We start from the raw sequence: 15,157 nt of genomic DNA, 5'->3' as shown, positions 1-15,157 counted from the left end.
AATGTATTGATCTGTTTTGAACGCAATCAGGGCCTGAGCTCCACAGCCCTCAGGACTATTATAATTATCTGGTTCACTCATGTCCTTCAGAGGAGGATAACTACCATCCCCACCCAGTCTGGCCCAGATCTGGCTCTAGACTCACAGGTATCCCCACAGCGCTGTTGAGGATGGAATCTCAGGGTTTAAATATAGTGATGATGAAGGACTGGCAGGTCAAGATGGTATGTGACTTGGGGAGAACCCGCAGGTGGTGGTGTCTACATTGAAAGAACTGTCCCAATAGCCTGGCGTGGCTGTGCTTATAGACTTATACCTTCTACTCAATGTGCCAGATTCATCCATTACAATCCCACTAGTGGGACTGTATACAGATAGGAGCAAGCAGTGTTGATGCCAAATCCATGAAATTTCATGGCATCAGGTCAGACACAAGCATGGAAGCCTCCCGCTGATTATCACCTGCCACCTCCCCTCAACTGATGATCAATACTCTGCCACATTGATCAACATTTGAAAAAGCACTGAAAGTAGCAAAGGGACAGGAGGTACTCTGGGTGGGAGGCATCAATGTCCATCACCGAGTAGCTTCAGGCACCCACTAACCAAGCTGGCTGAGTCCTGAAGAACAAGAGTTACCAGACTGTGTCTGCAGCAGGTAGTGAGTGAACCAATATCTGGTATAAACCTTGTCCTCACCTGTGGCATAACAGCACTGGTAGCAATGACCACCGCACAGTCCTTGTAGAGGCTAAAACACACCTTCAAGCTGAGGAAACCTTCCATTGTATTATGTGGCACTGCCATCCTGTTAAATGGAACAGACTCAGCATATACCTGGCAGCTTAAAAATGGGCAGCCATGGGGCATTCTGGATGATTAGCGAAGACAGAAATATATACCACCATAATCTAACTTCATGGCCCACACATCCCTCATTCTACTACTAGTAGCAAGCTTGTGGGTTAAGCTTGATGCAATAAGCCCAGGAAGAACATCAGCTGAATCCAAAAATAAACTAGGTGCCAACAAGTGAAGCTAAAACTCACCTTCATGCTGAGGACACCTCCATTGTGTTATATGACATTACCATTATGTTATTTGGAATAGAATATAGCAGTAACCAGCATGCAATTGGCAAAGCTAAAGTATCACTCAGCCAACAGGTCAGATCAAAGCTCTGCAGTCTTGTCACATCTATCCATGAATGGTGGTAGACAATTAGCCAGTGGGAGGAGGAGACTCTAAGAACATCCCTGTCCACAGTGATACTGGGACCAAGTACATGGGAGTCAAAGGCAAGGCTGGAACATTGGCAACCATGTTCAACCATAAGTGTCCATTAGAGTATTCATCTCAGCTTCCTGCCAAGATCCACACCGTCACAGAAGCCATTTCACAGCCAATTCAATTCACTTCATGTGACAAAAAGAAACTGGCTACATCAAAGGCTACAGGACCAGACATTTTGGTTGTAGTACTGAAGATATGCTTGGATATTAAAAAACTAAAATGCTCTAAAATCAAAAGAAAGGATCCCTGATGGTGTACGTCCAATGTTGCCTGAAGGTGGCAGCATAGGTAGGTAATGTGATGAAGAAGGCATATGGAATACTTGCATTCATTAGCCAGGGCACAGAATACAATAGCAGGGAGATAATGGTGCAACTTCATAAAATGTTGATTAGGTCAGAGCTGGAGTACTGTGTACAGTTCTGGTTGACACACTATGGGAAGGATGTGATTGCACTGGAGAGGATGCAAAGGAGATTCACCAGGATGTTGCCTGGGGTGGATCATTTCACTTAAGTAGAGAGACTGGCTAGGTTGAGTTTGCTTTCCTTGGAGCGGAGGAGGCTGAAGGGGGACCTGACAGAGATATTCAAAATTATGAGAGGCATGGACTGGGTAAATAATAGGAAACTTCTCCCCATGGAAGAAGTATCTAAAACTGGAGGCATAATTGTAGGGTAAAGGGCAAGTTTTAGAGGGAAGAACTATTCCACTTAGAAGATGGTTGGAATCTGGAACACACTGCCTGAGTGGGTGATGGAGTCAGGTACTCTCACGACATTTTAGAAGTGTCTAGTGAAGCACTTGAATCGCCTGGGCTTAGAAGGCAATGGACCAAGTGTTGGTAAATGGGATTAATATAGGTAAGTACTTGATGGTCAGCATGGACCAGTTGAGCCAAAACGTCTGTTTCTGTGCTGTGTGACTCTATGACAAACCAACAGTGAAGTGGTAACCAGGTTAGTAACAATAATACTTTTTATGCACCAACTCAATGTCATGAAGAAAATTCATAAAGCAATGAAAATAGGAGCTCAAAAGAAGCAGGTGAGAGTTGAGAAGGCAGGCATGGTAGCGTAGCAGTTGGCATAATGCTCTTACAGCGTCATTGACCCAGGTTCAATTTCGGCTGCTGTCTGCAAGGAGTTTGTACATTCGCCCTGTGTCTGCGTGGGTTTCTTCCGGGTGCTCCGGTTTCCTCCCACATTCCAAAGACGTACAGGTTAGGAAGTTGTGGGCATGCTGTGTTGGTGCCGAAAGCATGGTGACACTTGCCCCCAGAACACTCTACGCAAAGATGCATTTCACTATGTGTTTCAATGTACATGTGCTTAATAAAGATATCTTATCTTATAATGAGGCAATGTGTTTTAATAATTGTGAAGGCTGTCAATAATGATAACGACAAGTTCAAAGATAATTTTGAAATGCAACAAATAATTACATATAGGAGATAAATTTGCAAGATGTAGTTAAAGAGCAGAGGAATATGGCTAATTATACAGCTCTTTCAGTGAACAGACCATGAACCATGTGGTCTCGTCCAGCTTTGTTATTCAAGAGTAAGAACAAATTGATTGAATTGGTTTTATTTGCATTGTTCCTCTTCACATCATACACACAGAAACTGGAGTTAGAGTTTTGACAGAACTGCTTCCTCACAGCCCCCTGCAAATGCAAAGTCACATTCAACCACAAACAAGCACCCAGCTAACAAGAAACAAGTCAACCTACCAACAATTAGTCCTATCTCACAGTTGTGGTCATCATAACCACAAGACATCATGGTCCCCACTGTGTCATTCACCACAGCAACAATATCGATATCAAAATCCTGTCCAAACAACAAAAAGAACAGACAGGTCAATGCTTTCCCTGGAAGGCCGGCTCACAGACATGTGAGGCCAACTACATTTCCCCATATTTTAGGAAAATCTCTCATTTTCTAATACATACCCCTCGCCTCTGGATAGCTTGACGCAGTAGTCCGACCACGTCTCGTCCCTCTACACTGCTTGCCTTGAACCCTTTAGTCCAATTAACCAAAATGCTCTGGAGCAGAAAATAGGGAAAGGAAGTTAGATCATACAAAATATGCCAAGATAAGGGTATAAATCATAAAGTTTGACCTGAAACAAAGTCTCCACCAACAGATTTGTGTTACCTATTTTAGGATTCAAAATCTTTGATTACTTTTCTCACACATTTTCCTCTCACTTTTCCTGAACTGATAAGGAAGGCAAGGTAATTGCTGCAATTGCTGTTGCAAACTCCAATGAATAACGAAGCAAAATCTCAGTTGATGTGGTAACTGATGCTCCTTCAATGAACCTCCATCAGCAACTTGTATTTCATTAGAGAAAGCAATAAGGAAAGCTTGGACAAATTTGGATTGTTCCCCCTAGGGAGTCGGAGGCTGACGGGAGACCTGATAGATGTTTTTAAAAGTACAAAAGGCATAGATAGGGTAGACAGTCAGAATCTTTTCCCCAGGGTAGAAATGTCAAACACCAGAGGACATGCTTTTAAGGTTAGAGGGGGGAATGTTGAAAGGCAACGTGAGAGGCAAGAGTGGTAGGTGCCTGGAATGGGTTACCAGGGGTAGTAGTGGAAGCAGGCAGTTTGGTGGAGTTTAAGAGGCTTTTAGATGGACACATGAATATGAAGGGAATGGAGGGATGTGGATGATACACAGGAGGAGGACATTTAGAATAAGTTGGTATCATGATCAGCACAACATCGTTGGCCAAATGGCCTGTCTAGTGCTGTACTGTTCTGTGTTCTATGTTTCAGATTGCTGTATATACTCAGAAGATTAGAGAAATAAGTATTCTTGTTTTAGGTCAATGAGTCTGTAACACAGCAATGACAATCAAAACATTAAACCTGAAATGTCAGCTCTGTTTCTCTCCCCACAGATGCTGCCTGACCAATATTTTCTGTTTTTATTGATGTTTTGATAGCAGCTTTAACATTGCAAAATATCCAAAGCTTTTCAAGGAAATTTGACACTGGGTCACATATTGAGATAGATGACCAAAATCTTGGTCATGTCCCTCCAGGAATCTGCTGGGAATTCAATGGGATGGGAAGTAGGGATGAACAGGAACCCTGGCTCTCTATGAGTGTGCATAATGCCTGGAATAATATGCAGAATTTTTATTCTTTGCATGCTTAACCTTTATATGCAATCAGAATAACTAAATTGTTCCTAGTTCAGGGATATGGTAGCAGAGCAGTTATATAATTGTACTAGTAATACAGAGGCCTCAAATATTGATCAGGAGTTATGAGCTGAAATGGCAGATGAGCAAATCAAGCTAAATTAATTACACTGACTTGGCACCAAAAAGCTAATATTAGTAACCACAAAACTGTCAGATTGTAATAAAAACTCTTCTAGTTTACTGATGTTATTTATGAGATGAAAGTTGCTGACATATATGTAACTCCATACCCATCGCGATGTGTCGGCTGTTAACTACCCTCTGAAATGGCGTAGCAAACCATTCTGTTCAAGGGCAAAGAAGCTGAGCAGTTAATGCTGGTCTTGCCATTGATGCCAACAACATGACTAAAATAAGCAGTTGACAGTCAGGTAAATACTCTGCTTAACAAGCATACGGAACAACTTCATGAAGAAGTGGCAGGTCCCATTTTGGCCTTGGTATCTGCAATCATCCTGATCTTCCTAGTTGTTCTGCATTCATTACCCTTGATTCTGCGTCACTAGAAACAGCTCAAGTGTCATTATGTTTGTCAGCCTAATGGAGCTGCTGATCACTGGAGTTGTCCTTGGAGACTCATAGACTCTCAGAGGAAGCCTGTTGCACAATGTGGAATAAGAGCATATACAGTGTTCATTTGCTGCTTGCAGAGGGTAAAAGAATGAGCTCACCTCATCAAGCTTGGATTGTCGGCAGGGAAAGGAAAATGTGAAGCCCAGAGGAAGCTTTTTATCCTTGATGTCCAGTTCTCCCATCACATCTGCCAGGCAGTTAGCAATGTGATCAAACAGCTACAAAATGAAGATAACAGTTACATATGTAGGAGCATGAGGGAAGCAATAGAAGATGATGCTATGTTTGGCAACAGCAAACCGTCCGGTGTGACCTAAAAACAGAAAATGCTGGAAACACTTAGCAGGTCAGGCAGCATCTGTGGAGAGGGAAACAGTTAGCATTTCCTGGACCTGAAATGTTAACTGTTTCTCCTTCCACAGGTTCTGCTTGACCTACTGGGTGTTTCCAGCATCTTCTAAATTTTATTTAGAATTTCCAGTATCTGCAGCTTTTTGATTTTCTCTGTCTAGTGTGACCTACCTGGTTGAGATCTTCCATCACGTTCTGTGCTCCTGTAGCACCTCTCCTGCTTTTAGTTCTTTATCCTTGCCAGAAGTGTTTTTTTTTCATTTCCCAACCCTCATTATCCCTTGACGTCCTTGCTGCCCTCACCTTTCACCATTATGGGAACACACTGACCTTGAACTCTCCCTATTTCATTTTGGATTTGGTCACTTGTAGACTTACCTGCAAGTAGCTGCTCCCCGTCCACTTTTGCCAGGTCCTGTTTTATCAAATTTAAATCAGCCTTTCTCTAATTCAGGACCTTAATTTCCAATCTCAACTTGACCTTCTCCATAACAAACCTGAAAGCTTACAGAGAAGGTCACTATCTCTGAAATACTCTCCCACTGACACTCTCTTCACTTACCTGGGTACATTTTTTAAGATTAGGTCTAGTACTACCCCTTGTCTAGCAGGATATATATATTAGACAGGTTCATACCTCTCCTAGGTGCACAAAAAATTGTACCCCTCTAAGCCTTTCACACTAAGGTAATCCCAGTTAATACTTGGGTAGTTGAAATCCCTTGTCATTGTTTTCCTTTTTGTTTTGCACTTGCTTGTGATTTGTCCATGTATCTGCTCCTCTATCTTCCACTGACTGTTTGGAGGCCTACAGTACACCCTCAACGAAAGTGATCGCCCATGTTTTTGTTTCTAATTTCCACCCTTGTGGCCTCATTTGAAGAACCTTCTAAGATTTCCTTCCTCCTTACTGCAGTAAGTGACTCTTTGATTAATATTGTAGTGTCCTGCATAATTGCAGTAAGAAATCTTTGTGCCTTTATCAAAACCTCTTACAACAGAAGCCACCTTACCAGATGCCTTTTTTAACTGAAGGTATTGCATTCAATTCTGGTCGCCCCATTATAGGAAAGATGTGGAGGCTTTGAAGAAGATGCAGAAGAGGTTTACCAGGATGCTGCCTGGATTAGAGGGTATGTCCTATAAGGAGAGGTCAGAAAACCTTGGGTTGTTTTCTCTGGAGCGGTGGAGGCTGAGGGAAGACCTGATAGAAGTTTATAAGATTATGAGTAGACAGCTGGTATCTTTTTCCCAGAGTCGAAATGTCTGATACTAGAGGACATGCATTTAAGGTCAGAGGGGGTAAGTTCAAAGGAAATATGTGGGGGCAAGATTTTTTTTTACACAGAGAGTGGTGGGTGCCTGGAATGCGCTGCCAGGGGTGGTAGTGGAGGCAAATATGATAGTAGCATTCAAGAGGACCCTAGATAGGCAGATGAATGTGCAGAGAATGGAGGGATATGGACATTGTGTAGGCAGAAGGGATTAGTTTAATTAGGTATCTAATTACTAGTTTAATTAGTTCGGCACAACATTTTGGGCCGAAGGGCCAGTTCCTGTGCTGTACTGTTTTATGTTCTAAATGGGATTTGCGCAGATATGGATCTTGGTCAGCATGGACAAGTTAGGCCGAAAGGCCTGTTTCTGTGCTGAACAACCCTATGAAGGCTGCATCTGTTACTGGAGCACAAAGACATTGAGATCCTTTGTACATCAATATTCCTCAATCTATTTTTGTTCTGAATCACTTTCTTGGTCACTTTTTGCTGAATTCTAAACTGCTCCCACTTTTCTGGCAACTTTGTATGATTTACCTTTGCATTTAATACTATCCTTAGGTCCTTAACTTAAATATAAAAGAGTAAAATAAATTCACTTAAGGAAATTGAAGTACCTGTTAGTACAATGTCTTACAGCTGTTGAATCCCACGTAATTATATATTTGTAAATAATTTGTGTGGGCAGAAGGAGTAACGACATCATCATGACCATCATGTCTCCTCTTGTTACTGTTAGTCCAGAATAAAGCATATATTCTTGATATAATAATATTATATTAATAAAGTACAGCTTGTTTTGAAGCTCCTAGTATTCTACCATGCTGAACATTGATATTCGATCCCCAAGTGTGAATTTATCATGAGCATCCAGATCTGCTACTTTTAAAAAGCAAATACCAGGTTCAAGATAATCTGCAGCAGTTATTACAATAACACCGATCCTGTAATTTGGAGACAGAGAGAGAAAGGAATCATCACATTTGAAAAGTAATATACGCTGGAGTTGGAAGTACAAGAAGTAATCTGAATGACAGATATAAAGTTATTTAGGGGAGCGACAGGGTAGGTTGATGCTGAGAGGTTGTTTCTCCTGACTAGCAAGTCCAGAACCAAGGACCATAATGTTGGGATAAGGGGTTGGATATATAAGATTGGGAATGGGTGAAATGACCACTCAGAGTGTTGTGAATCTTTGGAATTCTCCACCGGAGGGCCATATGGATGTTCAGTTGATGAGCATATTTGTCAGCACTATGAGGAGGTCAAGGGACATCAGATAGGGAAGGAAATTGACGTAGCACTTCAGCTTTTATTATACAGCTCAGGAGACCAAATGATTTCCTCCTAATTCTATTTCTAAGGTTCCCCTAATTGATGATTTCCAAGCTAAGAACACAGGAAGGAAGATCTAGTTTAGTCAAATTAACTCACTTTCTATGGCACTCTTTTCAACTCAGTTCTGGCTGACTCATGAAGTCACCTGCCTTTTCCTGCACTTTCCAATTTTAAAAGCCTTTGACAATGGTGTGTTGTTAAGGGAAGGATGGCATCTAGACAATTAGTAACGCCAAGGTTTTTCCATTCACATGCCCTCTATTGTCCTATTTTTCCAATTTACATATAACGTCCCATTTTACTTAGAGTTCCTAATGGCAAAATACTCTCCACACAACTGAAATTTATGATGACTCTTCTGCACAAGAGTTGCATGTTACTCACTGCTAGGACATCAGTGCTAAATTTGCAGAAAACTTGTGGAGGAGGAATGATCATTGCAACCATTTTAACTACAAATTCTGTCTCTCTCTATTTCTCAGACAACCCTTCAGAGTCAAGAGTGGATGCTGAAGAGGCTTGTGAGGCCAAAGTGAAATTTGCAGACTGTACCACAAGGGGGCAGACAGTGTTTGGGTTTCTATGTTCCAAACAAAGATTCTCTCTCAGCGCCTTCGGAGATCCTCCTTTAAGGTATATAGACTTTCTAAATGTCATGCTGATGTAATGTTGGGGTGCATGAGATACTGAAGAGGACAGAAGTATATTGGAACTCACATTTAAGTGTTTTAGTGCAAGTAGATATTTTATCCTCTTTTAACTGGTAGCAATAAGCTAAGTATGATGTACATTAATTTGTTGAATAGTGCCCTTCGTACAGAAAACATCCCAAGGTGTTTCATTTATATGTAATCTAATGAAAATGGACATCAAAATAAAGGTGACCAAAAGCTTGGTTAAAGACAGGAGGGTATAAAGAGGAGCATAAAGGAGGAAGTGGGTTGTGGGGTTGACAAAGCAGGTGTTTAGAGAGACAAATCCAGAGCTTAGAGTCTGAAGGACCAGCCACCAATGGGGAACAGAGTTGAGGCAGAAGGATTATAACACAGATGACCAAAGTTAAAGGAACAGAGAAACTTGTTGGATTGGGGGCACATGTTAAAGATATAGTGTCGGAGATTGTTAATACCACAAAGGGACTTAAACACAGGCGTAGGAATTGAACATCTAAGGTGTCGGGACACCAGAAGTTAATATAGGCCAGGATGTGAGATTGATGAAGAAATAACATTTGGTGAAGGGTAGACAAACACTTGGATAGGCTGAAGTTTAGGGAGGATGGGAAGCTTGCCAGGGCCCTAAAGCAACAACAGCGAGGGCTCCCACCTGTGTGCCGGTGCCATGCATGATGTCCTCAGGAATGGCACAAATCTGATTCTCAATCTCCACCTTTTGCTTGCCATTGTCCGAAACCTTCACTCTCAACACGCGGAAGTTAGTCCCTCCTAAGTCAAGAGCCAGGAAGTCTCCACTCTCTGTAAAGGTAATTAAGATGGTGTCAGTAAAACAGCTTAGACCACTTTGTGTGTGTGTGTGTGTGTGTGTGTGTGTGTGTGTGTGTGTGTGTGTGTGTGTGTGTGTGTGTGTGTGTGTGTGTGTGTGTGTGTGTCCATATCTGTACTGAGAGTATATACCCTGAGAGTATATGTGCACAACTCACTAATATTAATGATTTTTCTTAAATTTTTACTCCATAAAGCATACGGAGATGAAACATTCAATTTTAATCTTGCACCAATATTGCAAGATTTGTGCATGATAAATAACTATGGTTCTCATAGAGTCAACAGCACAGAAACAGGCCCTTCGGCCCAACTCATCCATGCCGACCAGGATGCCCATCTAAGCTAGTCCCATTTGCCAGCGTTTGACCCATATCCTTCTAAGCCTTTCCTATCCATTTATCTGTCCAAATGTCTTTTCAGTGCTGTTGTTGTATCACCCTCAACCACTTCCTCTGGCAGCTCGTTCCATGTACAGACCACTCTCTGTGTGAAAAAGTTACTCCTCAGGTTCCTATTAAATCTTTTCCCTCTCACCTTAAACCTATGCCCTCTAGTTCTTGATTCCCCAACACTGGGGAGAAGACTGTGCGCATTCACCCTATCTATGCCCCTCATGATTTTATACACCTCTATAATCTCACCCCTCAGTCTCCTGCGCTCCAAGGGATAAATTCCCAGCCTGCCCAACCTCTCCCTATAACCCATTCCCTTCAGTCCTGGCAACATCCTTATAAATCTTTTCTGCACTCTTTCCAGCTTAATGGCATTTTAAGCTTAATGTCTCTGCGATACAGCCTTTGGCCTCCTGAGCTAGTGGATTGGACTGATCCAGCAGGTGGTAGTGAACATGATTCTAGGATTGGATCAGGTATCGAAGGACTCAAGTCATTCATTTGTGATGTTGTACAGTTTAATTTTCAGGAACACAATGATCTAAGGTAGTCTTATAACAGCGGGATAGAAGCTGTCCTTGAGACTTGTGGTATATGCTTTCAGGCTTTTGTATCTTTTGCCCAATGGAAGGGAGGAGAAGAGAGAACATCCGGGGTGGGTGAGGTCTTTGATTACACTGGCTGCTTTACTGAGGCATGGATAAGTGTAGACAGAGTCTATGGAGGGGAGGCTGGTTTCTGTGTTATGCTGAGCTGTGTTCACAGCCCTCTGCAGTTTCTTGTGGTCACGGGCAGAGCAGTTGCCATACCAAGCTGTGATGCATCCTAATCGGATGCTTTCTGTGGTGCATTGATAAAAATTGGTGAAGGTCAAAGGGGACATGCCAAATTTCTTTAGCCTCCTAAGCAAGTAGAGGCGCTGGTGAGCTTTCTTGGCTGTGGCTTCAACATGATTGGACCAGGACAGGCTATTGGTGATGTTCACTCCTAGGAACTTGAAGCTCTCAACCCTTTCAACCTCAGCACCATTGATGTAAACAGGAGCATGTGCACTGCCTCCCCTTCCTGAAGTCAATGACCAGTTCTTTTGTTTTGTTGACATCTGACTTGGTTCTGTAAACCTCAACATTCTTGCCTAAAAATCTCAGTTTTTAAGCTTTTAATTGACCTGAAGACCTGAAATCTCTATGGGATCAGACCTTCACTAAAGCAACAACTTGTACTTCACATAGCAGAGCATGCTAAAGCACTCCAGGGACACTATGCTACATTAGGGGATTTCTGATAGCTCATTCTAGATGACAATTCACAATGCAGCAAGACAACATTATCTGGCTGAGCAAGTAAATGCTGAGCTTCTTTGACTGTTCTTAGAGGATACAGTGAGGACAGGGAACCTATTCTCTCATAGGATAAAAGAAAAATATGGTGAATTCTGAAAATTCAAAACTGAGATTGGAAAACCAGATAAAATACCCAGCAGATATCAACTGTGAGGGACAGGTTTAACATTTCTGGTCAATGACCTTTCATCAGAAGTGCAAGAAGAGGTTAATATGGTCCAGAGGGGGGAAAGAGATGGATGAAGAGGAGGAAGGAAATATTGTAGCCTGCAGGATTGAAGTGGGGGTGGCAAAGATGACAATGGATCACCCTTCTTGAACTCGGGACCAAAGTATTTCACACGCACTTTGAGCCCAGCAAGTTACCCAGAACCCGCAATGAGATAACGGGTCAAATAATTTGGTTCAATGGTTTCCAGGTCTCCTTTCTCAGGAGTGGCAAGGGATCTTTTATCCCATCTGACAGAGAAGACAGAGACTCACTGCTCCACCAAACTTTCCAGCCTAGGCAGTGTGCTCAACCTCTGGTGAAAGAGCCTAAGCATTTCCTGCCTTTGAAGCCCATATAAAAGGCTCGTTAAGTCTAAATGGTCAATTGAAAGAGATACAATCAATCAGTCCAGCATCTGTAGTCTCTTGTGTCTCCAGTTTGCTACCCCACTGCAAAGTCTCTTCAGGATATGCCCATTTTGAAGTCTTCCTCCCCTCTTTGACAGAAGCTCTGAGAGAACCTCTCTTACTGCTCTCCCTCTATGATTTCTGCTGCTCTTCGACTACATTCTCACCCAGACTTGCTACCAAGACCATGTGTCCTTCCTCAATACTTGTCCTCCATCTGCCTATTGCCCCTCCTCACCTGGATCCACCTACCACTTGCCAGCCCTTGCTCCACCCCTCCCCCTCAACTCTTTATACTGGCTGTCTCCCCTCTGCCTTTCAGTCCAGGTGAAAAGTCTCGTCCCAAAACGATAACTGTCCACTTCTCTCCACAGATGCTTCCTGACCCGCTGAGTTCCTCCAGCATTTTATTTGTTGCTACAATCAATCATTGGCCTGCTATCAAACAGTGAGTCAAACTAAATGCTTCCATCTCCAAATTAGCATACTAACTGGGACAGTGCTTTTAAATCCATTTTTGCATGTAACACAAACAAGGCAGTTTTGATTATAATTGATATTTAAACACCCACTTATTGAGTGATATAGACCACGTGCAGGCAGAAGTTCAGGTTAAGTTGGTAACATGGTCGGCACAGACATTGTGGCCTGAAGGGCCTTTTCCTGTGCTGTACTGCTCTACGTTTTAACTGTACTGAATGTGAGGGAATGCGCAATGACAAGAGGGCTGCATCGTTGTTACTTCCCTCAGGTTATGTTTTCACATGATTAGATATCGGGCTGCACAAGCAGACTCCGGATGGAGAAGTTGGTACTGATTTGGAGTGGTCAGAGCCACTCGGCCAGAGAACAGTGATGGTGGCTCTGAAGTTAGCACAAAGGTCACTCTTTACCAGTCAATGTTGCATTAAACATGAGAACAGAAGCAGTAGAAATCTTGCCCAAGAAACTACACTGAAGTAGAAAGCAAAACAAGAAGTAATGATTCGGGAACTGAGACTGACCCCAACATTAGTTTGGTTGAAATAAGCTGATTTCTCAGAAGCTAGAAACTGTGGTAATGTTTATTTACTGACAAATCTTTTCTGCACTCTTTCCAGCTTAATGGCATTTTAAGCTTAATGTCTCTGCGATACAGCCTTTGGCCTCCTGAGCTAGTGGATTGGACTGATCCAGCAGGTGGTAGTGAACATGATTCTAGGATTGGATCAGGTATCGAAGGACTCAAGTCACTCATTTGTGATGTTGCTCAGTTTAATTTTCAGGAACACAATGATCTAAGGGCAGTGAACTTGCTGAATTTGTACCAACGTTCAATGATAAAATTGGTAAATTGGTTTATTATTGTCATATGTACCAAGGTACAGTGAAAGACTGATCTTCTATACCTTACCTTATCTTGCATACTAATGAATCAATAGTTCTTTGAGATAGTACAAGGTAAAACAATAACAGAATGCAGAATAAAGTGTTACAGGGTTCTGATTTCTCAGAAATAGAAACGGAGGTAATGTTTATTTACTGATATACCATTTTAACCCTTACTTGTGAATCTTCACAGTAATTTTGATTTAAAATTATTTAAGACAAAAACGATGTTGTTAACCACTGCAACTTCCCCAGCTCACCATACTGAGCATAACTAATTCATTGTGAACTCATTAATTGATCTGAAAGAAACATGGATTAAATAATTGTCATGAGACAGAGAAGAGGTCATCCAGTCTCCCGAGCCCGTTTCACCAGTGCTAACCTGCATCTCAACTCCATGTAGTCACAAGAGACTGCAAGTCCTAGAATCTGGAGCAACAAACAATCTGCTGGACAATTCCAAATGTCAACAATTCCTTTCCACCCCACAGATGCTGCTTGACCCACTGAGTTCCTCCAGCAGATTGTCTGTTGCTCTCAACTCCATGCATTGCCCTTGCTTAAAAGTAATCGTGGTATCGAACATTTACCTCCCGTATCCTTGGCCTTTGTGGGAAAGACATAAATTTCCACTGACCTTTCTGAGGAAACTGCATCCCAACATTAATATTATACAGCCTTATTCCAAATCCCCCCCACCTGAATATTAAGTAACTACAATTGAATCTCCATCATTTTAATCATCTAGATTTTAAGATCCCTCAGCTTTATAAAATCAGAGCACACAAACCACATTTATGCAATCTATCCTCACACTTTAAGCTTTTAAGCTCTGGTGTTATTCTGTTCTCAATGTCTCGTTTCGGAGACTGTGAGGACAGGGAGCCTATTCTCTCATACAATAAAAGAAAAATGCACTGAATTCTGGAAACCTGAACTGAGATCAGAAAATCCTGTAAAATATCCAGAATGTATCAGTGGTGAGAGAAAGAGTTTACATTTCATCTCATTGACCTTTCACCAGAAGTGGAAGAAGAGGCGGGGAAGAGATAGAGAAAGAAAGGGAAGGAAATAAATTGGAATAAGGGTAGCAAAGTTGAAAATAGACCAAAGTGAACTCAGAACCAAAATATTTCACATCAAATATGAGCACAGCAAGTTACCACAACCTGCAACGAGAAAGAGGATCAAATAATTTGGTTCAATATGTTGCCCAGAATCATTGTTATGGGGACTGGAAGCCTTGAGCCATAAGGAGAGACTGGATAAGCTGGGACATTTTTCCTTGGAGAAAAAAGTCCCATCGGAAGCTAAGGGGTGACCTTACAGAGGTTTATAAAATCATGAAGGACACAGATAAGGTGAGTGGTCACAGTTTTTCTCCCCAGAGCAGGGGAATCTAAAACCAGAGAGCATAGGTTTAAGGTGAGAGGGGAAAGATTTAAAAGGGACCCGAGGAGTAACTTGTTCACACAGAGGGTGGTGGGTATATGGAACGAGCTGCCGGAGGAAGTGGTAGAGGCTGGTACAATTACAATGCTTAAAAGGCATTTAGACCAGTACACGGATAGGAAAGGTTCAGAGGGACATGGGCCAAACATGAGGAAAATGGGATTAGTTCAAGTAGACAACTTGATCAGCATGGATAAGTTGGGCTGAAGGGCCTGTTTCTGTGCTGTATAACTTTATGACTCCATAACTGCTATTTCCATATTAAATGAAATGAAGATAAAACATCAAATGCTGGAAAAGTGAAACAAAAACAGAAAGCACTGGAAACACCCAGCAGGCCAGGCAGCATCTGTAAAGGAGGAGCAAAGTTAATGCTTCAGGTCGAAGAAGCTTTGATTATCTCTTAATGAAGCACCA

At 42.1% G+C, this 15,157-nt stretch overlaps 1 protein-coding gene and 1 long non-coding RNA gene across 5 annotated transcripts in view; one reads left to right on the top strand and one right to left on the bottom strand.

Annotated features, from left to right (window-relative positions):
• The window catches only part of hk2 (hexokinase 2), a 100,797-nt gene that overhangs the window by 21,402 nt on the left and 64,238 nt on the right, over positions 1–15,157 (bottom strand). For all 4 annotated transcript variants that reach the window (XM_052041226.1, XM_052041225.1, XM_052041223.1 and 1 more), the window contains exons 3-6: positions 9,386–9,534; positions 5,192–5,311; positions 3,250–3,345; positions 3,028–3,127 (exon numbers count right to left, since the gene is read on the bottom strand). In XM_052041226.1, coding sequence (XP_051897186.1) covers positions 3,028–3,127; positions 3,250–3,345; positions 5,192–5,311; positions 9,386–9,534 — 465 coding nt within the window. The remainder of the gene's footprint in view (positions 1–3,027; positions 3,128–3,249; positions 3,346–5,191; positions 5,312–9,385; positions 9,535–15,157) is intronic.
• On the top strand, positions 8,602–13,137 carry LOC127584424 (uncharacterized). Its single transcript, XR_007958383.1, has 3 exons — positions 8,602–8,692; positions 12,292–12,365; positions 13,018–13,137. It is a non-coding gene; the product is annotated as an uncharacterized LOC127584424 (long non-coding RNA).

The sequence above is a fragment of the Pristis pectinata genome, chromosome 29, assembly GCF_009764475.1.
Source record: "Pristis pectinata isolate sPriPec2 chromosome 29, sPriPec2.1.pri, whole genome shotgun sequence".
NCBI classification, from domain to species: Eukaryota; Metazoa; Chordata; class Chondrichthyes; order Rhinopristiformes; family Pristidae; genus Pristis; species Pristis pectinata.
This window is presented reverse-complemented; position numbering and strand designations above follow the sequence as displayed.